The following is a 16,428-nucleotide window of genomic DNA, read 5'->3' as shown; positions in this document are numbered from 1 at the left end:
GTCACAAACACACACTCACACCAGTGCAGATTTTCCCAGATGCCAGTTAACCCACCAGCATGCCATTTCTCAGAGGGGGCCGTGAAGAACACAGGGAGAACATGCAAACTCCACACAGACAGCACCCCTTCTCCAGAAACGAACCCAGGGCCCCGGCCCTGCGAGGCAGCAGTTCTGACCACTGTGCCACGTTGCTGCCCCTGTGTGACTATGTTGGTTGCACCTCTGGTTGGGGGGAGGGGGGGGGGTGGGGTAGAAGTGGCAGTGTGGGCAGGTGTGTGTTTCTGGGTGCCTGTTAGAAAACACATAATAGAAAACTGCAGTATGCTTTCATTTATCATGGCTGGATCAATTGTGAAATGTTGGTTTCTGAAGAACTCGCTTGCTTCCGGCCTGTTTTGCAATGCCAGAGCTAGCTCCTAGAAACCACAGTACCCTGGCCAAACTTTCCTGGCACTTGTCAACAACATCCTCTTTTTTTTTCTTTCTTATTGACTTTGTGCCTGTGTGCGTGTGCGTGTGTTTGTGCCTCTGATGACAAGGTGTGTGTGGGTGTGAGGACCCCAGCGCGGGTCAGCTCACTGGCTGGAAGTGGCCGGTGACTCACTCTGAGAACCAGAGTCCCCTCCTGCTCTGTCTGACACATGGGCAGGGAGAGGAAGGGTGGAGGTGCTTGCGTGTGTGGGGAGGGTTCCTATAGTTTCTCTGTAGACCGTCTCCAGGCCTGATTCCGTCTGGACAGAGACCTTGGGGAGTCTCAATCATTCTGATAGATTAGTATAAGAAGGGAAGCATGGTGGTGCAGTGCTTAGCATCGCAGCCTGACAGCTGTAGAGCCCTGGGTTCAGTTACAGACCAGGCGTGCTGTCTGTATGGAGTCTGCATGTCCTCCCCAGGTTCACATTTTTTTTTTTTAATATTGGTGTTCACTCCTAACTTACCAACTAATATAAGACCTTTATATATAACATCACTTTATTAACCCTTTACAATTTCTTTTATTAGGAATTATCTTTTCACATACCCCAGCTCGCTGTCCATGAGACAAGCTTGGGGTCAGAGCACAGGGTCTGCCATTGAACGGCGCCCCTGGAGCAGTTGGGGTGAAGGGCCTTGCTCAGGGCCCAATGGAGTAGGATTCCTCTGCCAGCTGCGGGATTTGAACTGGCAACCTTCCAGCCACAGGCACAGATCCTGAGCCACAGAGCCAGGTTCACACGGCTTTCCTCTCCAAGCTGGTGGGTTAATTGGCTTTTGGGAAGACCAGCCACAGTGTGTCTGTGTGCCCTGTGATGGACTGACATCCCATCCAGGGTGTAGCCTGCCTCGGGATTGTTGCTTGTCTGGCTCCCCTGTGACCCTAAATTGGAAGAAGTGGTTAGAAGACAGGTGGATTATTTTAATTAATAATAACTATAGTATTTAATAATTATTCATATTATCCATCCATTTTAAGTCCATGAACAGGACTATGTTCATTAATAGTAGTAATAATAACAATAATTATCTTAAGTAGCGAATAAGTGTAGAATGCATGTTAATTTTTATTGTATTTCCAATTGTTTGCTTGCATACAAATACAAAGATAAAATTCATGGACGCGAGTTATTTTTTATACGAAAAATAAATTACGTCTACAGATGTGTAGGGATTTACAATGTGCTATGCACAATTCAGAATTAGGCTACGTTAATGTATGCATTTCGAGCTAGGAGGTAAAAAGTCATAGTAAAATGTAACAACCAACTTGTTGCCTAGCAACCTAGAAGGGTTGGGCTTTTGAATGTCACCGCCCTTTTTTTGGACCAATCGCAAGGACGTTGCCTTGAGGGGGCGGGTTAATTTTGATGTTGGCGACATAGGTTGGCCTCTAGTATTACAACCAATCACAATAGCTTACAAAGCTCTCCTGGGTGGGCTCAGCATGTTGATTGGCAGTGGCGGTTGGCCATTCGTGAGACAGGGATTTGCGACTGACGTTGTGCGTTCGCCAATCGGCAGCGGCTTACCTTTGGGCTCACTCCACGTCGGCAGTGTGGGAAGATGGATTCTTTAATACTGGTACTGTAACCTGGGGGAGTCGTGTGAGAATAATACGCTGTATTTTATACCGAATAACATTAATGGAATGGTTAGGATAAGGGGGTGTGCCCCACTGAAAGAGAGGGGACCGAAATGTGCGTGTGCTCAATTACTGTTTTTAATAGGCTGACGGCCTGTAAGTTCACTCCAAGCGCCGGACTAGAGTGCGAGCTGGAGCCGGGCAAAGGGCAGAGAAGGCGGGGTGGCGGGAGAGGGGGGGGCGGTTAGCTTTCATGTGGGTTTACTGATCTTTATTTCTTCGAGTTGTTGTTTTTTTTTTTTTTGCTTCTGCTATTTCTGTATTCGTCTTAGCACACCGGGATTACCGAGAACAGGATACACTGAAAGGTAGCGAGTTACCCTTTTGTGAGTTGTTTTTGTCTTGCTGGCTAGATGGGTTCGTCAGCATCTGTCTGCGGTGCGGGTGAAATTCCGCTTGTTCACGTTACTGGAGTATTTACGGGGGACGCCGAGCAGAGTCAGTCACTCAGTGAGGCAGCTGCCTCCGGATTTTATGAGGAGGGAGCTAAAAAAAAAAAAAAAAAGAACCGTGTTTGACGATTATGGTTTCGAGAGGGGAAGTACTGACTGGATCTAGCGGCGAGAAAGTGGTGCGAATCCATCCATCCATTTTCTAACCGCTTCTTCCAGTTCAGGATCACTGTGGTGCTGGAGCCTATCCCAGCAGGCAACGGGAACAAGGCAGGGTGCACGCTGGACAGGATGCCAGTCCATCACAGGTCTCACACACACACTCACACCAGGGCCAGTCCATCACAGGTCTCACACACACACTCACACCAGGGCCAGTCCATCACAGGTCTCACACACACACTCACACCAGGGCCAGTCCATCACAGGTCTCACACACACACTCACACCAGGGCCAGTCCATCACAGGTCTCACACACACACTCACACCAGGGCCAGTCCATCACAGGTCTCACACACACACTCACACCAGGGCCAGTCCATCACAGGTCTCACACACACACTCACACCAGGGCCAGTCCATCACAGGTCTCACACACACACTCACACCAGGGCCAGTCCATCACAGGTCTCACACACACACTCACACCAGGGCCAGTCCATCACAGGTCTCACACACACACTCACACCAGGGCCAGTCCATCACAGGTCTCACACACACACTCACACCAGGGCCAGTCCATCACAGGTCTCACACACACACTCACACCAGGGCCAGTCCATCACAGGTCTCACACACACACTCACACCAGGGCCAGTCCATCACAGGTCTCACACACACACTCACACCAGGGCCAGTCCATCACAGGTCTCACACACACACTCACACCAGGGCCAGTCCATCACAGGTCTCACACACACACTCACACCAGGGCCAGTCCATCACAGGTCATGCACACACATTCACACACTCACACCAGGGCCAGTCCATCACAGGTCACGCACACACATTCACACACTCACACCAGGGCCAGTCCATCACAGGTCACGCACACACATTCACACACTCACACCAGGGCCAGTCCATCACAGGTCTCACACACACACTCACACCAGGGCCAGTCCATCACAGGTCTCACACACACACTCACACCAGGGCCAGTCCATCACAGGTCTCACACACACACTCACACCAGGGCCAGTCCATCACAGGTCTCACACACACACTCACACCAGGGCCAGTCCATCACAGGTCTCACACACACACTCACACCAGGGCCAGTCCATCACAGGTCTCACACACACACTCACACCAGGGCCAGTCCATCACAGGTCTCACACACACACTCACACCAGGGCCAGTCCATCACAGGTCTCACACACACACTCACACCAGGGCCAGTCCATCACAGGTCTCACACACCAGGGCCAGTTTTCCCAGAAGCCAGTTGACATACCTGTGTATCTCTGGACTGGGGGAGGAAACTGGGGCTCCCAGAGGAAACCCATGCAAACATGGGGAGAACATAGAAACTCCACACAGACAGCACCCCAGGTCCAGAGTTGAACCCAGGGCCGCGGTGCAGCGCGGCGCCAACGGGGTGTTATTCAGCAGTGTCGTTGAGTCGTGACCCATGTTGTGAGTCTAGTCTTCTAGGGCTAAAGCTTTATCACTGACCCCCTCCTCCCCCAGCACCAGGGGCTGCTGTAAGGGCTGTTCCTTGTGACATCATCGCAGGATCTCTCCCCTTGACACGCGCTTTCAGGCTGCACAGCCCGCAAGACTCTGCCGAACCCCCCTGGCCGTCTGACCTCGAAACATGCTTTTTAAAGGTCAGACCTGATGCAGAGAATCGGGGAGTTTTCTGGAGGGCCTGTGTGCAGAATTGTCTAGGATTACATAGGAGGAATGAAAGACCACACTAACTGGGATGAAATAAAAGACACTGACTGCCTGGCACTTAGCTAAGTTTCTGGCTTTGTGGGCTCTCTAGGATAGTACTCTCTGTATTAAAAGCTCTAAAATATTACTCTGACAGCTTGAACAACAGTCGCACACAAGAAGTTCTACTTGGCCTATCTAGCCCATTTGGTAGTTAGTAGTTAATAGATCTTAGGTTCCAGCTGTTTTTTTTTTTACTCGAGAGAAGTCAGGTTATTGGCTTGTTCCACACTCCCACAACCACTTGGGTAAAGTAGTGCTTTCATGTTTTTTAGGTTTTGACTGGCTGTAACACAGCCTGGGCGCTCCGACTGACTGACCGGCTGTAACGCAGCCTGGGCACTCTGACTGACTGACCGGCTGTAACGCAGCCTGGGCGCTCCGACTGACTGACCGGCTGTAACACAGCCTGGGCGCTCCGACTGACTGACCGGCTGTAACACAGCCTGGGCGCTCCGACTGACTGACCGGCTGTAACACAGCCTGGGCACTCCGACTGACTGACCGGCTGTAACGCAGCCTGGGCGCTCCGACTGACTGACCGGCTGTAACGCAGCCTGGGCGCTCCGACTGACTGACCGGCTGTAACGCAGCCTGGGCGCTCCGACTGACTGACCGGCTGTAACGCAGCCTGGGCGCTCCGACTGACTGACCGGCTGTAACGCAGCCTGGGCGCTCCGACTGACTGACCGGCTGTAACGCAGCCTGGGCACTCTGACTGACTGACCGGCTGTAACGCAGCCTGGGCGCTCCGACTGACTGACCGGCTGTAACGCAGCCTGGGCGCTCCGACTGTCCGACTGGGAGGTGAGAGATTGGGCACGTGAAGGCAGCATCTGAGGTGAAGTTCTGTTATACACTCAGACTGTGACTCCAGGGAAGTCAGTGCATCACAGAACTTTGTCTCGGGAGCTCGGCAGCGGCGAGAGGGAGACGAGACAGGCTCGGCGTCCGGAGGCAGAACGAAAATACTCGGCTGTACTGACAGCACCTCCCAGTGGGGCACACGTACTCTGACACGGAGAGTGGCGGTAGGCAGCCACAAGAGCCTGATTCCTTTCATTTACTGTCAGTAGTGGACTTTCAGACTTCCATTCCACAGCTGTTCAGTCCAGTTCAGGTTTTTACACCTTTTGGTGTGTCTGTGCAGGTTTACTCTAGATATGGTCAAAATAGCGCCGCCTGGTGCTGCAGTGGTTAGCGTTGCTACCTCACAGTGCAAGGGTCCCGGATTTTATTCCTGAGGTGCTGTCTGTGTGGAGTTTGTATGTTCTTCTCATGTTTGCGTGTGTTCTCCAGCTTCTGGGAGAACAGGCCCTGGTGTGAGTGTGAGTGTCAGGTCTTGTGATGGACAGGCGTCCCATCCAGTGTGTGTCCTGCCTTGTGCCTGTTTGCTTGCCAAGATAGGCTGAATCGGATCAAGCAGCTGGATGAATGACTGATGGTGCTGGCTTATAAAGCAGTGTGTCCTGAAACCTGCGTTGTCTCAGTCTGCAGTGCAGTGTGGGGTCCTATTTTCATTTCTGACACAAGGTTATAGTTCAGAAACTTCAAGGGAAATAGGCTCTTGTTTGCTTTGACATTGATTCATCACTCTAGGCAAATTAGGCAATTTCAGTAGAATGTGCCCCTCTCACTCTGTTGTGTGTGTTGCTGTTATACTGACCCAGAAACTCCTTTTCTTCAAACAGGAACCCTCTCTGTACACAGTGAAAGCTGTACTAATACTGGATAACGATGGCGAGAGGCTGTATGCAAAGGTAAGGAGGTTTTCTCTTACATTTTTATGTCAATCATTTCATTTCCTGCTGTAATAGCTCTTCCATGCGTGCCTTGTTGTAACTTTGTAAAGTGCTCTGTAACTTCCTAAAACAAATCTAAGACCGATTGATTGTGTCCGCAGTATTACGATGACACGTACCCCTCTGTGAAGGAGCAGAAGGCCTTTGAGAAGAACATCTTCAACAAGACGCACCGCACTGACAGTAAGATCAACCTGCTGTGTTTTAATTCATTCGCATACCTGCACTGGTCACATGTTGGGGTTCTCCCTGCCCACAGCCCTGTTGATCTAGGTAGGGGGATGCATCTCTTCATCTGGAGCCAAAAATTGGTCTTGAATTCGTTACTAATGTAAATTTAATAAGTTTCTACATCCATGAGGCATGAGTGTCCTGTAGAGTATTCCCGCCATACACTTGCCGGGATAGGCTCTGGCTCCCCCGCGACCCTGAATTGGATGAAGTGGTTATAGGATGGAGGGATGAAAGTTGCTCTGTGAGCCCCTGTACACTGGAACGTCACCTTTGCTCCTGTCTGGGTGGTTTCTCCCAGAAAAACGCTGTTGATGCCCCACTTAACCAAGAGCAGTGAACCCCAACTCTTGACGTCCGCTGCCTGGCTTTGTCTCGCCATCCTCGGCAGGGCCTCTGATCTGTTTTTCCTGACGTCCCGAAATACAGCTGAAATTCTTCCCCGTTTTACACTTGCTCCCATCTCGAGGAGCCGGATTCTCATTTTTGACGTAAACCTACCTCCTAAGACCATAGGAGGGGTTACTGACAAGAAGAGGCCTTTCAGTCCATCTGGACAGTTTTGGAAATTAATTGCTAATTGATCCCAGGATGTCATCCAGCTGTGTCACGAAGTAAGCACAAGTATAGGCTTCGACCATGTGGCTGGGTCGCTTGTTCCTCCCTCTGACAACCTTCTGGGCAAAAGAAGTGCTTCTTGTGTTCTCTTTTAAATGCACGTCCCACTTCCGTCCTCTTCATGATTAAACCCTACTCCTCCTATACCTCATCCGCGAGACGCAGCCGTCGTCTAGTTTTTACTTGGAGGCTCGGAAAGGAATGGCTTGCTTCGGGAGAGATCCCTGGGAAACAGGGTCCATGTGCTGTCACTGTATACTTAGGTCTTTGTTACGTCCCCAATATGGCTCAGCCTAGGGGCGAATGGGGACTAACATATGAGCCATGGATTAAACGGAAGGAATACACAAACAAAAAAAAATAATACTGCACTTCCTACAAACCCATACCCTCTAAACCTGTCTCCCAAGAAAGGGGGTGGCAAAGCCTAAGAAAAGTCTTCCGCAAGCTAACTTATTACACTAAACGAAGCTGTAACGGAAAACAGAAAAAAAACACGAGCCACAACACTCCCAATCTCCACCACAGCCCAGTAAACAACCCGGCAGAGCTCGCGTTTACCAAAAACTACAAACCAACATCAGTCTCACAAAACGTCGCCGTAGTTTATTCCACACCTCTCTTCTACCTCTCTCTGTGGACGTCCCGTACCGGCGTTTTAAAAACGAGCCGCTCTCTTCAACCAATCCAGAGAGAGACCCAGTTTAGGGACACACCCGGCTCCAAAAATGGACCCCCGCATGGGAGGGGAGTTAAAAAAATAAAAATTCAGAACGTAACATTTTCAAAACCATTATCATTTTGCAAGTGATTGCTTTTAAAAGTTACCTACTCAATGGTTGCCCGTACCCCTCCCTGTCCTCTGTCTTTGCCCATCCAACACCCCTTCCTTTCTCCCCCCCTCCTGTTTCTGTCTGCCTCTCTGTCCCCCACAGGCGAGATCGCTCTGCTGGAGGGGCTGACAGTCGTCTACAAGAGCAACATCGACCTGTACTTCTATGTCATCGGCAGCTCGCACGAGAACGAGGTAATAACGGGGTCAGGCGTCATCAAATGGAAAAGGTTGCAGTGAGCTTTGGCCTCGGGTGATGTCACAGGGGTGCTGCAGTAATCAGATACACAAGCAGGCAATATGCATGATAAGAGTGTTATTATAATTAAATGAGTTCAGACGTTGCTGATTGATGCCCAGTGGAGAAAGACATTGCATTCGTTTTTTTTATAATGTTCAGTTCCACATCTAAATCACTGTTTTAAAAATGCAGAGTTAAAATCGCAGAGTTTAACCCAGGCCATGTCTTTTTCTTTTTCAAATAAACAGTTAATGCTCATGTCCGTCTTGAACTGCCTGTTCGACTCTCTCAGTCAGATGCTGAGGTAAGAGACTGCCGGCGTGACCCAGAGGCGTTGAGACAAATTAAGATCAAAGAGGCTTTTTAGACACAGTTTAAATTTAAAAAAAAAAGCCAAACCGATCTGCGAGCCATAAATTCCAAGGCAGATTTCCACTGGGAGGGCATAAGAAGAAAAATAAACAGTGTCGAGTATGGGGATTGTAATCTGCAACATGCAAATTAGATTGAAGTTCTTAATTAAAACCTGATACAGCAGGTTTTAAAGGTCGCCAATTACTTAAGACCGGGAACAAATTAACCGTGATCAATTCCGCAGGTGATCTGTTATGGTAGTTTAGAGATCCCACAGTCCAGAGACATGCTGTGGTAGGTGAAGCTGCTAGGAGATGGATGGACAGATCATGTGGCACAGAAATCTTGACACCATTTGGGCAAAAGAATTTGATCACATTATTGGCTTTGTTGCTCAATAAATTACAGGTGTTCCCACTCTTTGGAAATAGGAGATTTAGGGTCACCAGGGTTGGGGGTACAGCCTCCTGGTTTGGGGCTCTCCAGAACTAGAGTTCGAGGGTTTTGCCGCAGAGCAAAGCGGTCAGCTCTCTTCGGGCCAACAGCAAAGCATCAGACTGATTCTCCGCGTGAAGTCTCGCAAAAGACCCTCCAAAAGCAGCTTTTGATCTCCGACGGCCCGGAGGTTTCGCTCTCGTGTTTAGGGGGGAGATCCCGTGGTGGCGGTCCGATCTAGTCGCCCCCGTTGAGGGATCGGAGCGGCGAGGTGGCTGACGCGCGTTCCTCTTTCCCCCTCCTCCAGGAAGAACGTGGAGAAGAGGGCCTTGCTGGAGAACATGGAGGGGCTGTTTCTGGCCGTGGACGAGATCGTGGACGGCGGGTCAGTCAGTCTCCCATCGCGCTCTCGGGTGGCAGGCGGTTCGCGGCGCGGGTGTTTTTCATTCCCTGCCGCGGCTCCGTCGCGGGACGCCAGCGGTCGGAGGACGGGGCCCCTCCAGCTGGGCGCCTGTTTGCTTTCCGTGTAGAGATTCGGTCCGAGACGGACGAGGTGAAAGTCAATCAAAGCTTATTTATCAAACGCTCAAGAATACAGCATGCAGCAGTTGTTGCTGGCAGTGAAATGTCTTCAGTGACGGGGGACGTGGGGGTGCACGAAGCCCCCGTTACCCCTCCTCTCGGGAGGAGAGCCTGCGTGCCGGCGTGGCAGGCTGCGCCGCGCTGACGCAAAGGGGGAAGCTAGGAGCTCCCGAGCCGCTGGAGAGCAGTGTCCCAGATGGCGGCGCGGTCAGCCAGGGCACAGTCCGAGTTCTGGCCAGTAGTGACTCCCTGCATCCCCTGAGGGGACGCTCTGCTCTGGGACCCCTGCCCTCCCGTCTCCGAAGACAAACCCTGTTCTGCTTCCTAATCTGCCTGGCGCACACAGGCGGCTCCGCCCCTTCCTTCATCGCTGTGAGGAATGTGTAGCGTGGATCCCGAAGAAACTGTAGCCAACCAGCATTTGATAACTACATAGCATACTATCTAAATACTGGGATTATAATCCTACGACATTTCTTCAACACAATTCAGTACAGTACTCGCACCGTGCATCAGGGGCAGATGGTCCATCATTTCCCTAATCTTTTGTGTGATGTAATTAAATGATGAGCCGCTGAGGTCATAGAGCCAATTACTAAAGTCTTGGAACGAATTGTCTGGGATCAATTAAACAGGTGATCTTTTATATTCATTTAGAGATCGCACTGTCCAAAGACATGCTAACAGGTGAAGTGGCTCCTGGGGAAAGACCTGTTACCTGTCAGTTTTACCTTGTCCGTCTCGGAGATTGTCTTTGAATTGTCCTCTTCAGTCAAACAGTTTCTGGGGGGTTTGGCCTGGAGGTAAATAATATTGAGGTGTTATAATGCACAAATAAAACCCCTGTACTGTAGAGCTCATTTCTGGGTAATTATGCTCCACGTAATGAGCACAGATGTGTAAAAACAGATTTAAAGCGTAGGGGCACCAGCGCTTCAGAAACTGCGGCTCGAGCAGATGGGCCTCCTGACAACACCCCCCCCCCTCTCTTCCTCTCTCCCTCAGGGTGATCCTGGAGAGCGACCCCCAGCAGGTGGTTCACCGCGTGGCCTTGAGGGTGAGTCTTCCTGTGGGGGGACAGACGGGAAGGCCGAGGAGGAGCAGCGAAGATGAGACTGAGACGGCAGGTCGACAGCCCCAGAGAGGCAGAACTTACCCCAGAAATTGGCTCCTCTTCTCTTCAGGCCCAGCACTAGGTTGCATTGGGGGGGGGTGGATAGAGAATTTGTGGGTCCAAGCACACTTGCGCCCCTCCTACTTGAGCATTATCCAAGCTTGTGGTTGTGTACGCAGATATGCCTCATCCCTGTAATACCCACAGATCTCAGAGGAGGGGCGGGTTCTATCTTGTTTTTTTCCCCAATCTCAGTGCTTTCCACCCTGCTGGAAACTGTATTTTTATCCTTCACATTCTGACAGAATGGGGGCGACATGATGGCACAGTGGTCAGCATTGCTGCCTCACAGGGGTGTCCGGGGTGCACCCCACCTTGTGCCCGTTGCTTGCCAGGTTAGGCTCCCCCCCGACCCTGAATTGGAAGAGACAATTAAAAAATGGATGGATGGAAAACTACTTTGATCTCTGAAGTGTGAATGAGTGTGGAATTAAAATCTAGGATGACTCTGAACTGGCTGTGGAGTAAAGGTCCCCATTGTGCTGCAGGCTGAGCTCTGTGGAGTTAAAGCATGAATCTTAATTGGATTGCGTCGCTTGACCGGAGCAGCGCTGTGTTTTATCGTCCGTTTTTCACTCAAGGGCGGTTTTGTTCCGCCGAGTTGTTGTTGAGTCTCGTGTGTCGGGTTCCTCCAAAGCTGCTTCTGATTGTTGTGAAGGGTAAAAAGTTAAGCCTCTTGAATACCCTGTTCTGTTTCTGGAGGGGGGCGGGGGGGCATGGTCACGTCTGTATCCTGAGACTGAACACTCCTCCAGGGGCAGGGTTTTGTAAAGCTCAACTACTGAAATAAAACTAGGATTGGTTCTGCGATCGGGGCACTTGGTTTCCTGCCCTCGTGTAGAGCCCAGGGCAATCGGCAGAGACCAGGCTGAGCAAAGATGAGACCTCCCTCTCACCTGGTGTCTCCTGGGGCCCGACCATGTGGAAATTGCACTGCACAGCAAAAACCGCGCACAGGAGCATTTATTCAGCCACAAATACAACACGAATCTTATGCTTCATCTAAATAATTCTCACTGAGAACTAGGCCAACACGATTCACTGCTGTGAGTCCCTCAATATCACAACTATCCACTTTCTAATCCATTTTATCCATACAGGGTCGTGGGGTGCTGAAGCTTATCCTGGCAAGCCAGGGGCACAAGTCAGGATACATCCTGGACAGGACACCAGTCCATTGCAGGGCACACACACTAGGGCCAATTTTCCTAAATCCAATTACCAATGAGCAGACTATGTGTTCCAAATTAGTCTTAATTGTGGCCCTGAGCCCTTCAGTTATTAACTAATTGATAATCAGCGTATGTACTCAGCTCAGCTGATACTACTATCCTCACTACAGCTGGCTTGCCACGACGGCCAGTCCTGCTCTTTCAAAGTCCCTATCTTGCAGGATTTCCAGGAATGCTCAAAGGCACTTCAAGAGACGTGTTAAACATTCCCCCTGACCCGGTTAAGTAACCGATTCGGTTCTCTGTGTTGGGCCTTAGCACAACGAGTCTCTCACACACCAGCTGGTTCTCTATGTAATAGCCTGGGTCACCCCCACCTTCTGCGACCTTGGCGGGCCTACAGTGCCATCAGCAGGAAATGGCGCTGGTCCTCCAGTTGGCGAGTCCTCTCCTGCTAGTCCCTGCGGTGCTCGCGGCACGCGCATCAGAGAAACATGCACGCGGTTTTCCAAGCCGGTTAGAAAGCAGCAGGTGATCCCAGATTAGAAGAACCTCAAACGGAAGGCACAGGCAGCCCCCAGTGGCTTTTCACCTTCAAAAATATCCTTCCCGAGTCCGAAGCACGGAGGTTGCAGGATGTGTGTCTATCTCTAATGTGCACCTCTTGAAGGCCTGGCATGGCATAGTGTTCACGTTAATTAAATAAAAAGCTGACAGTGGGGTTTAATGCAGCAGTCGGGGCTGCTATTACTAAGCTGGCCCTGCAGCGGATTGCATTGAAACTACAGCCTGCTGCTTATTTTTGCTGCCTTTAGGACGTGATTGTTCTGTCCTTGCTGAGTGTCTGACATGTTGGCTCTCTCCTTCGCAGGGGGATGACGTTCCTCTGACAGAACAGACGGTCACCCAGGTGAGACCATGACGCAGTCTTGAGTTCTGTGGTTTTATTTCCATACTCTTGTCTCAACACCTGGGGGGGGAGTGTGACTCGGTAATACGGAGCGTTTTGGCACGGGAAGTAGTTCTAAGCCTCCAACCTGTTAGCTGCTCTCCTGAATCCAGCACTGTTCCACAAGACAGATGTGGATCTGCGCCCAGACTTAGCCCCAGCACGCCCGCTCGAACCCTAGCCCCCGTCTCGGCTGAGGAACGTAAAAAGACTAAAAGCAGGGGGGTTTCATGTTCCTCCCTGTTTTTCGTTGAGCAGGCCGTCTTTTTTTCCGGCTTTCGAGGCGGAGCGTTGTTAGCGGCAGCCGTGATTCCGGGTGATGTTTGGTATTCCTCGCGCGGTTCTCCCAGCTCCTCTCGGAAGAGCTCTTCCTGCGTGTGGAGCATGATTGCTAATGACAGACTGCTGTTCGCTAGCAGGAGTCAGTGGGGCTCGAACGCCTGTGAATCCCTCTGATTAATGGCCTCATTTAAGAGCCATTTGACAGACTGCAGGTAGTTCTTTTGTGCCGTTGATTAATAGCGACTCTTTCCGTGCGCTTTACAGTTTGTCTCCTGTTCCAGGAATTACAATGATTGATTGATTTATTTTTTTTCTCTGCAGTGTTACTCATCTTTAGCTTCTAGCTTTTTACAGGCTTGTATCATTATTTGCCAAGTATCTTTTCCCTTGTTCTCCGTCTTTCTGTTTGGTCTCCCTTCGTGGCCCCGCCGCGGCTCCGCAGGCGTCAGGCGTGTGCGCTCTGCGGGCGGGTGGCGTGCCCCGTGAGGCGTGTGCGCTCTGCGGGCGGGTGGCGTGTGCGCTCTGCGGGCGGGTGGCGTGCCCCGTGAGGCGTGTGCGCTCTGCGGGCGGGTGGCGTGCCCCGTGAGGCGTGTGCGCTCTGCGGGAGGCTGGCGTGTGCGCTCTGCGGGAGGCTGGCGTGTGCGCTCTGCGGGAGGCTGGCGTGTGCGCTCTGCGGGAGGCTGGCGTGCTCCGTGTGGATATACGCTGGATGGACAGTTATTTGGAGCCATTAGATTTATAGACTCCTTGGAAAAGGTCTGGCCTGTTTAACTTTGCTCCACTCTTTCGTTGACAGGTGCTTCAGTCTGCCAAAGAACAGATCAAGTGGTCTCTGCTGCGATAGGACAGGAGCTGAGAGCCACTTGCTTGCTCCCAGGGGAGAGTACACACAGAAGTGAACGTGTCCTTCCTGTGATCTCCCCACCCCCCCCTCCCCTCTTCCAGCTGTGGATTCCTCTCTCTTTCTCTCTCCAGGGCAGCAGTCTCACACACAAGTCCTCAGTAGTCAGTAGACGGGCTCAACTGAACATTTTCTTCTTCAGAAATATTCAGTGCTCCCCATTTAATGGGAGGCATTCCGGGTGCCAAACGGGTGCGTGGGAACAGTCTCCCAGGCTTCTTGTCTGTTCCTGGGGGGAGATTGTGGGCTTAACTATTGACCATATTATATATTATATAGCCCCGTGAGACTGCTGCCTCTGATAACTCTGAACTGGGACCTTATTTTCTTCTGATCACTGCACTGAAAGGTCTGATTGTTCCACCAATCAGCATAGTTTTTTTTCAACAAAAAAAAACCTGAGCCGTTCATTCCTATTGGCCGAGACGAGGATGAGAGCGTTTTGTGTGATGGAGTGAGCGGTCAGAGGCTGGTGTTCCGTCTTGGCTGTGGTTCGCTCTCCCTCTGCCTCTGCCCCTCCCCCCACGGGCTCATGAATATTAATAGGGCTCATTAATATGCGGAATCTTCGCAGGGCAGCTCGTCTCCCATTGGGCCTTGAGCTCCCTCATGACTGTTCACATTCCAAGTAGAGGATTGTTGTGTACACTGTTGTTTCCTCTATAACCTCATCACTCCGCTCACAGTTGTCAGAGAGGCCACCCTTGTAATAATTAGCACAAACAATAGCAGTGATGCGTCATTATTTACAGCAGAGTTCTTCAATGCTCGATAGTCGCTATGCCTTTCGGTGTGTTTTCCGAGAGCAGGACTTGGGGTTGTGTTGTCAACGGCGGTGTTTACGTGAGAAAGCACTGCTCAGCCTTTTCACCCTTGAGTGCGGCATGACGTTTCAGCTGCGGAAAGGGAAAGGTTACGTGTTTCCTTTAGGTGGTTCTGGTGGTGGGAGATGAGCCACGTGAAAGAGGAGCAGGTGGGAACTTGGCGCTGCAGAAGCGAGGGCCGCAGGCCGTGGCTGGGATCCGGTATTTCCTGGTTTAGGAGCAGCAAGCTGGGAAGTGTTCTTCGATAACCCCACCCCAAGCTACAAAGCTGGAGACTTCTTCCCCATAATGTGCACGACTCTTGTGAGACCAGAGACAAACTGTAACCTCCATTACTTCGATTTCATCTTTCTATTTCCTAACATGACCGGGGGGTCACATCCTGTCCACTCCTTTGCAGTACGTTCACATAACGAGGGCCCCATTTTGGCCATGTGGATCCTACTATCAGTTTACCAGTTAGGAGCTGGTTGGAGCAGAGTTCAGCTCTGTGGTGGGCTGGAAGGCCTGCTGGTTCAGCGGCTGTGTGTTAGTCACCGTGTAGCACACGGATTTTGTCTGGCGTTATGATCCTGCTGTATTAATGGTCTAGGAATGTGTGTGCCCTGGCTTGGCTGTACTGTGGGTTGCCATCTGGGGGACGGGCAGTAAGCAGTGACTGCACTGAAAAAACACACTGTACAATGTATTGTTCTGAAATCCGGTTGTGGGAACTGTATTCCATGCAGGTTAAAACATGAATAAAATTGCTGAAATTCTTCCTGACCTGTTAATTTGTTTTATGCATGTGTGCCGTTTAAAAATGAAATGGTGTTTTTAGCTTTTTTCCACTGATCTTCCTCTTCAAAACTGTGGTTTTGTTGAATTTGCAGCCTAAGGGTAGAGGTTGTAGCTGGCGATGACATCCACCACACACACGTGCTTTCCCAAAGCTTTTCCCCTTATCCTACAGATCCAAATCCAGCGATAGACACCCCCCCCCCCCCTCATTCCCAGGTAAGAGATAAGATAAGATCACTTAATTAGCCATATACAATTTCTTGTAGTAGGAATTTGTCTTTTTGCATACCCCAGCTTGCTCTCCATGAGAGACACATACAAACCGATAGGGAGAGAGAAGCTTGGGGTCAGAGCGCAGGGTCAGCCATTGTACAGCACCCCTGGAGCAACTGGGGTAAATGGCCTTGCTCAGGAGCCGAACGGAGTAGGATTCCTCTGCCGGCTGCAGGATATGAACTGGCAACCTTCCAGCCACGGGCACAGATCCTGAGCCACAGAGCCACCGCTCCGCCCCTAAGGAGGTAACCCAGCACTGTTCTGCCTTCATGCCCAGGACGGTGCCCCATGTAGCTGGGGGTCAAGAACACCTTGAGTGTCCTGAGTGTGACCAGAAACTGAGTGGGACAGAGAGTGATGGCGACCTGGCTTCTGTCAGAGCTGTGCCGTAAATAAATACAAATAAAACTTGCTCAGCTTCTGAGCTACCACTTCTTGACAAAAATTACAGCCTTGAACAGACATTTATTTATTTGATTACGAGGGACCAGAAAGACAAATGTAATTTTATTAGCAAGA

At 50.9% G+C, this 16,428-nt stretch overlaps 1 protein-coding gene across 1 annotated transcript; it reads left to right on the top strand.

Annotated features, from left to right (window-relative positions):
* The first annotated feature begins 1,929 nt into the window (after positions 1-1,929).
* Positions 1,930-15,611, top strand: copz1 (COPI coat complex subunit zeta 1). Its single transcript, XM_088633543.1, has 9 exons — positions 1,930-2,061; positions 6,148-6,216; positions 6,360-6,441; positions 8,043-8,134; positions 8,429-8,484; positions 9,277-9,354; positions 10,557-10,608; positions 12,769-12,807; positions 13,925-15,611. The coding sequence occupies exons 1-9, from the start codon at positions 2,044-2,046 to the stop codon at positions 13,970-13,972; spliced, it is 534 nt and encodes a 177-aa protein (XP_088489669.1). The 5' UTR covers positions 1,930-2,043; the 3' UTR covers positions 13,973-15,611.
* The last annotated feature ends 817 nt before the right edge of the window (positions 15,612-16,428 follow it).

The sequence above is a fragment of the Lepisosteus platostomus genome, chromosome 1 (assembly GCF_059453375.1).
Source record: "Lepisosteus platostomus isolate fLepPlt1 chromosome 1, fLepPlt1.hap1, whole genome shotgun sequence".
NCBI lineage: Eukaryota > Metazoa > Chordata > Actinopteri > Semionotiformes > Lepisosteidae > Lepisosteus > Lepisosteus platostomus.
Note: the sequence above shows the minus strand (reverse complement) of the source record. Positions and strands in the feature narration are given on the sequence as shown.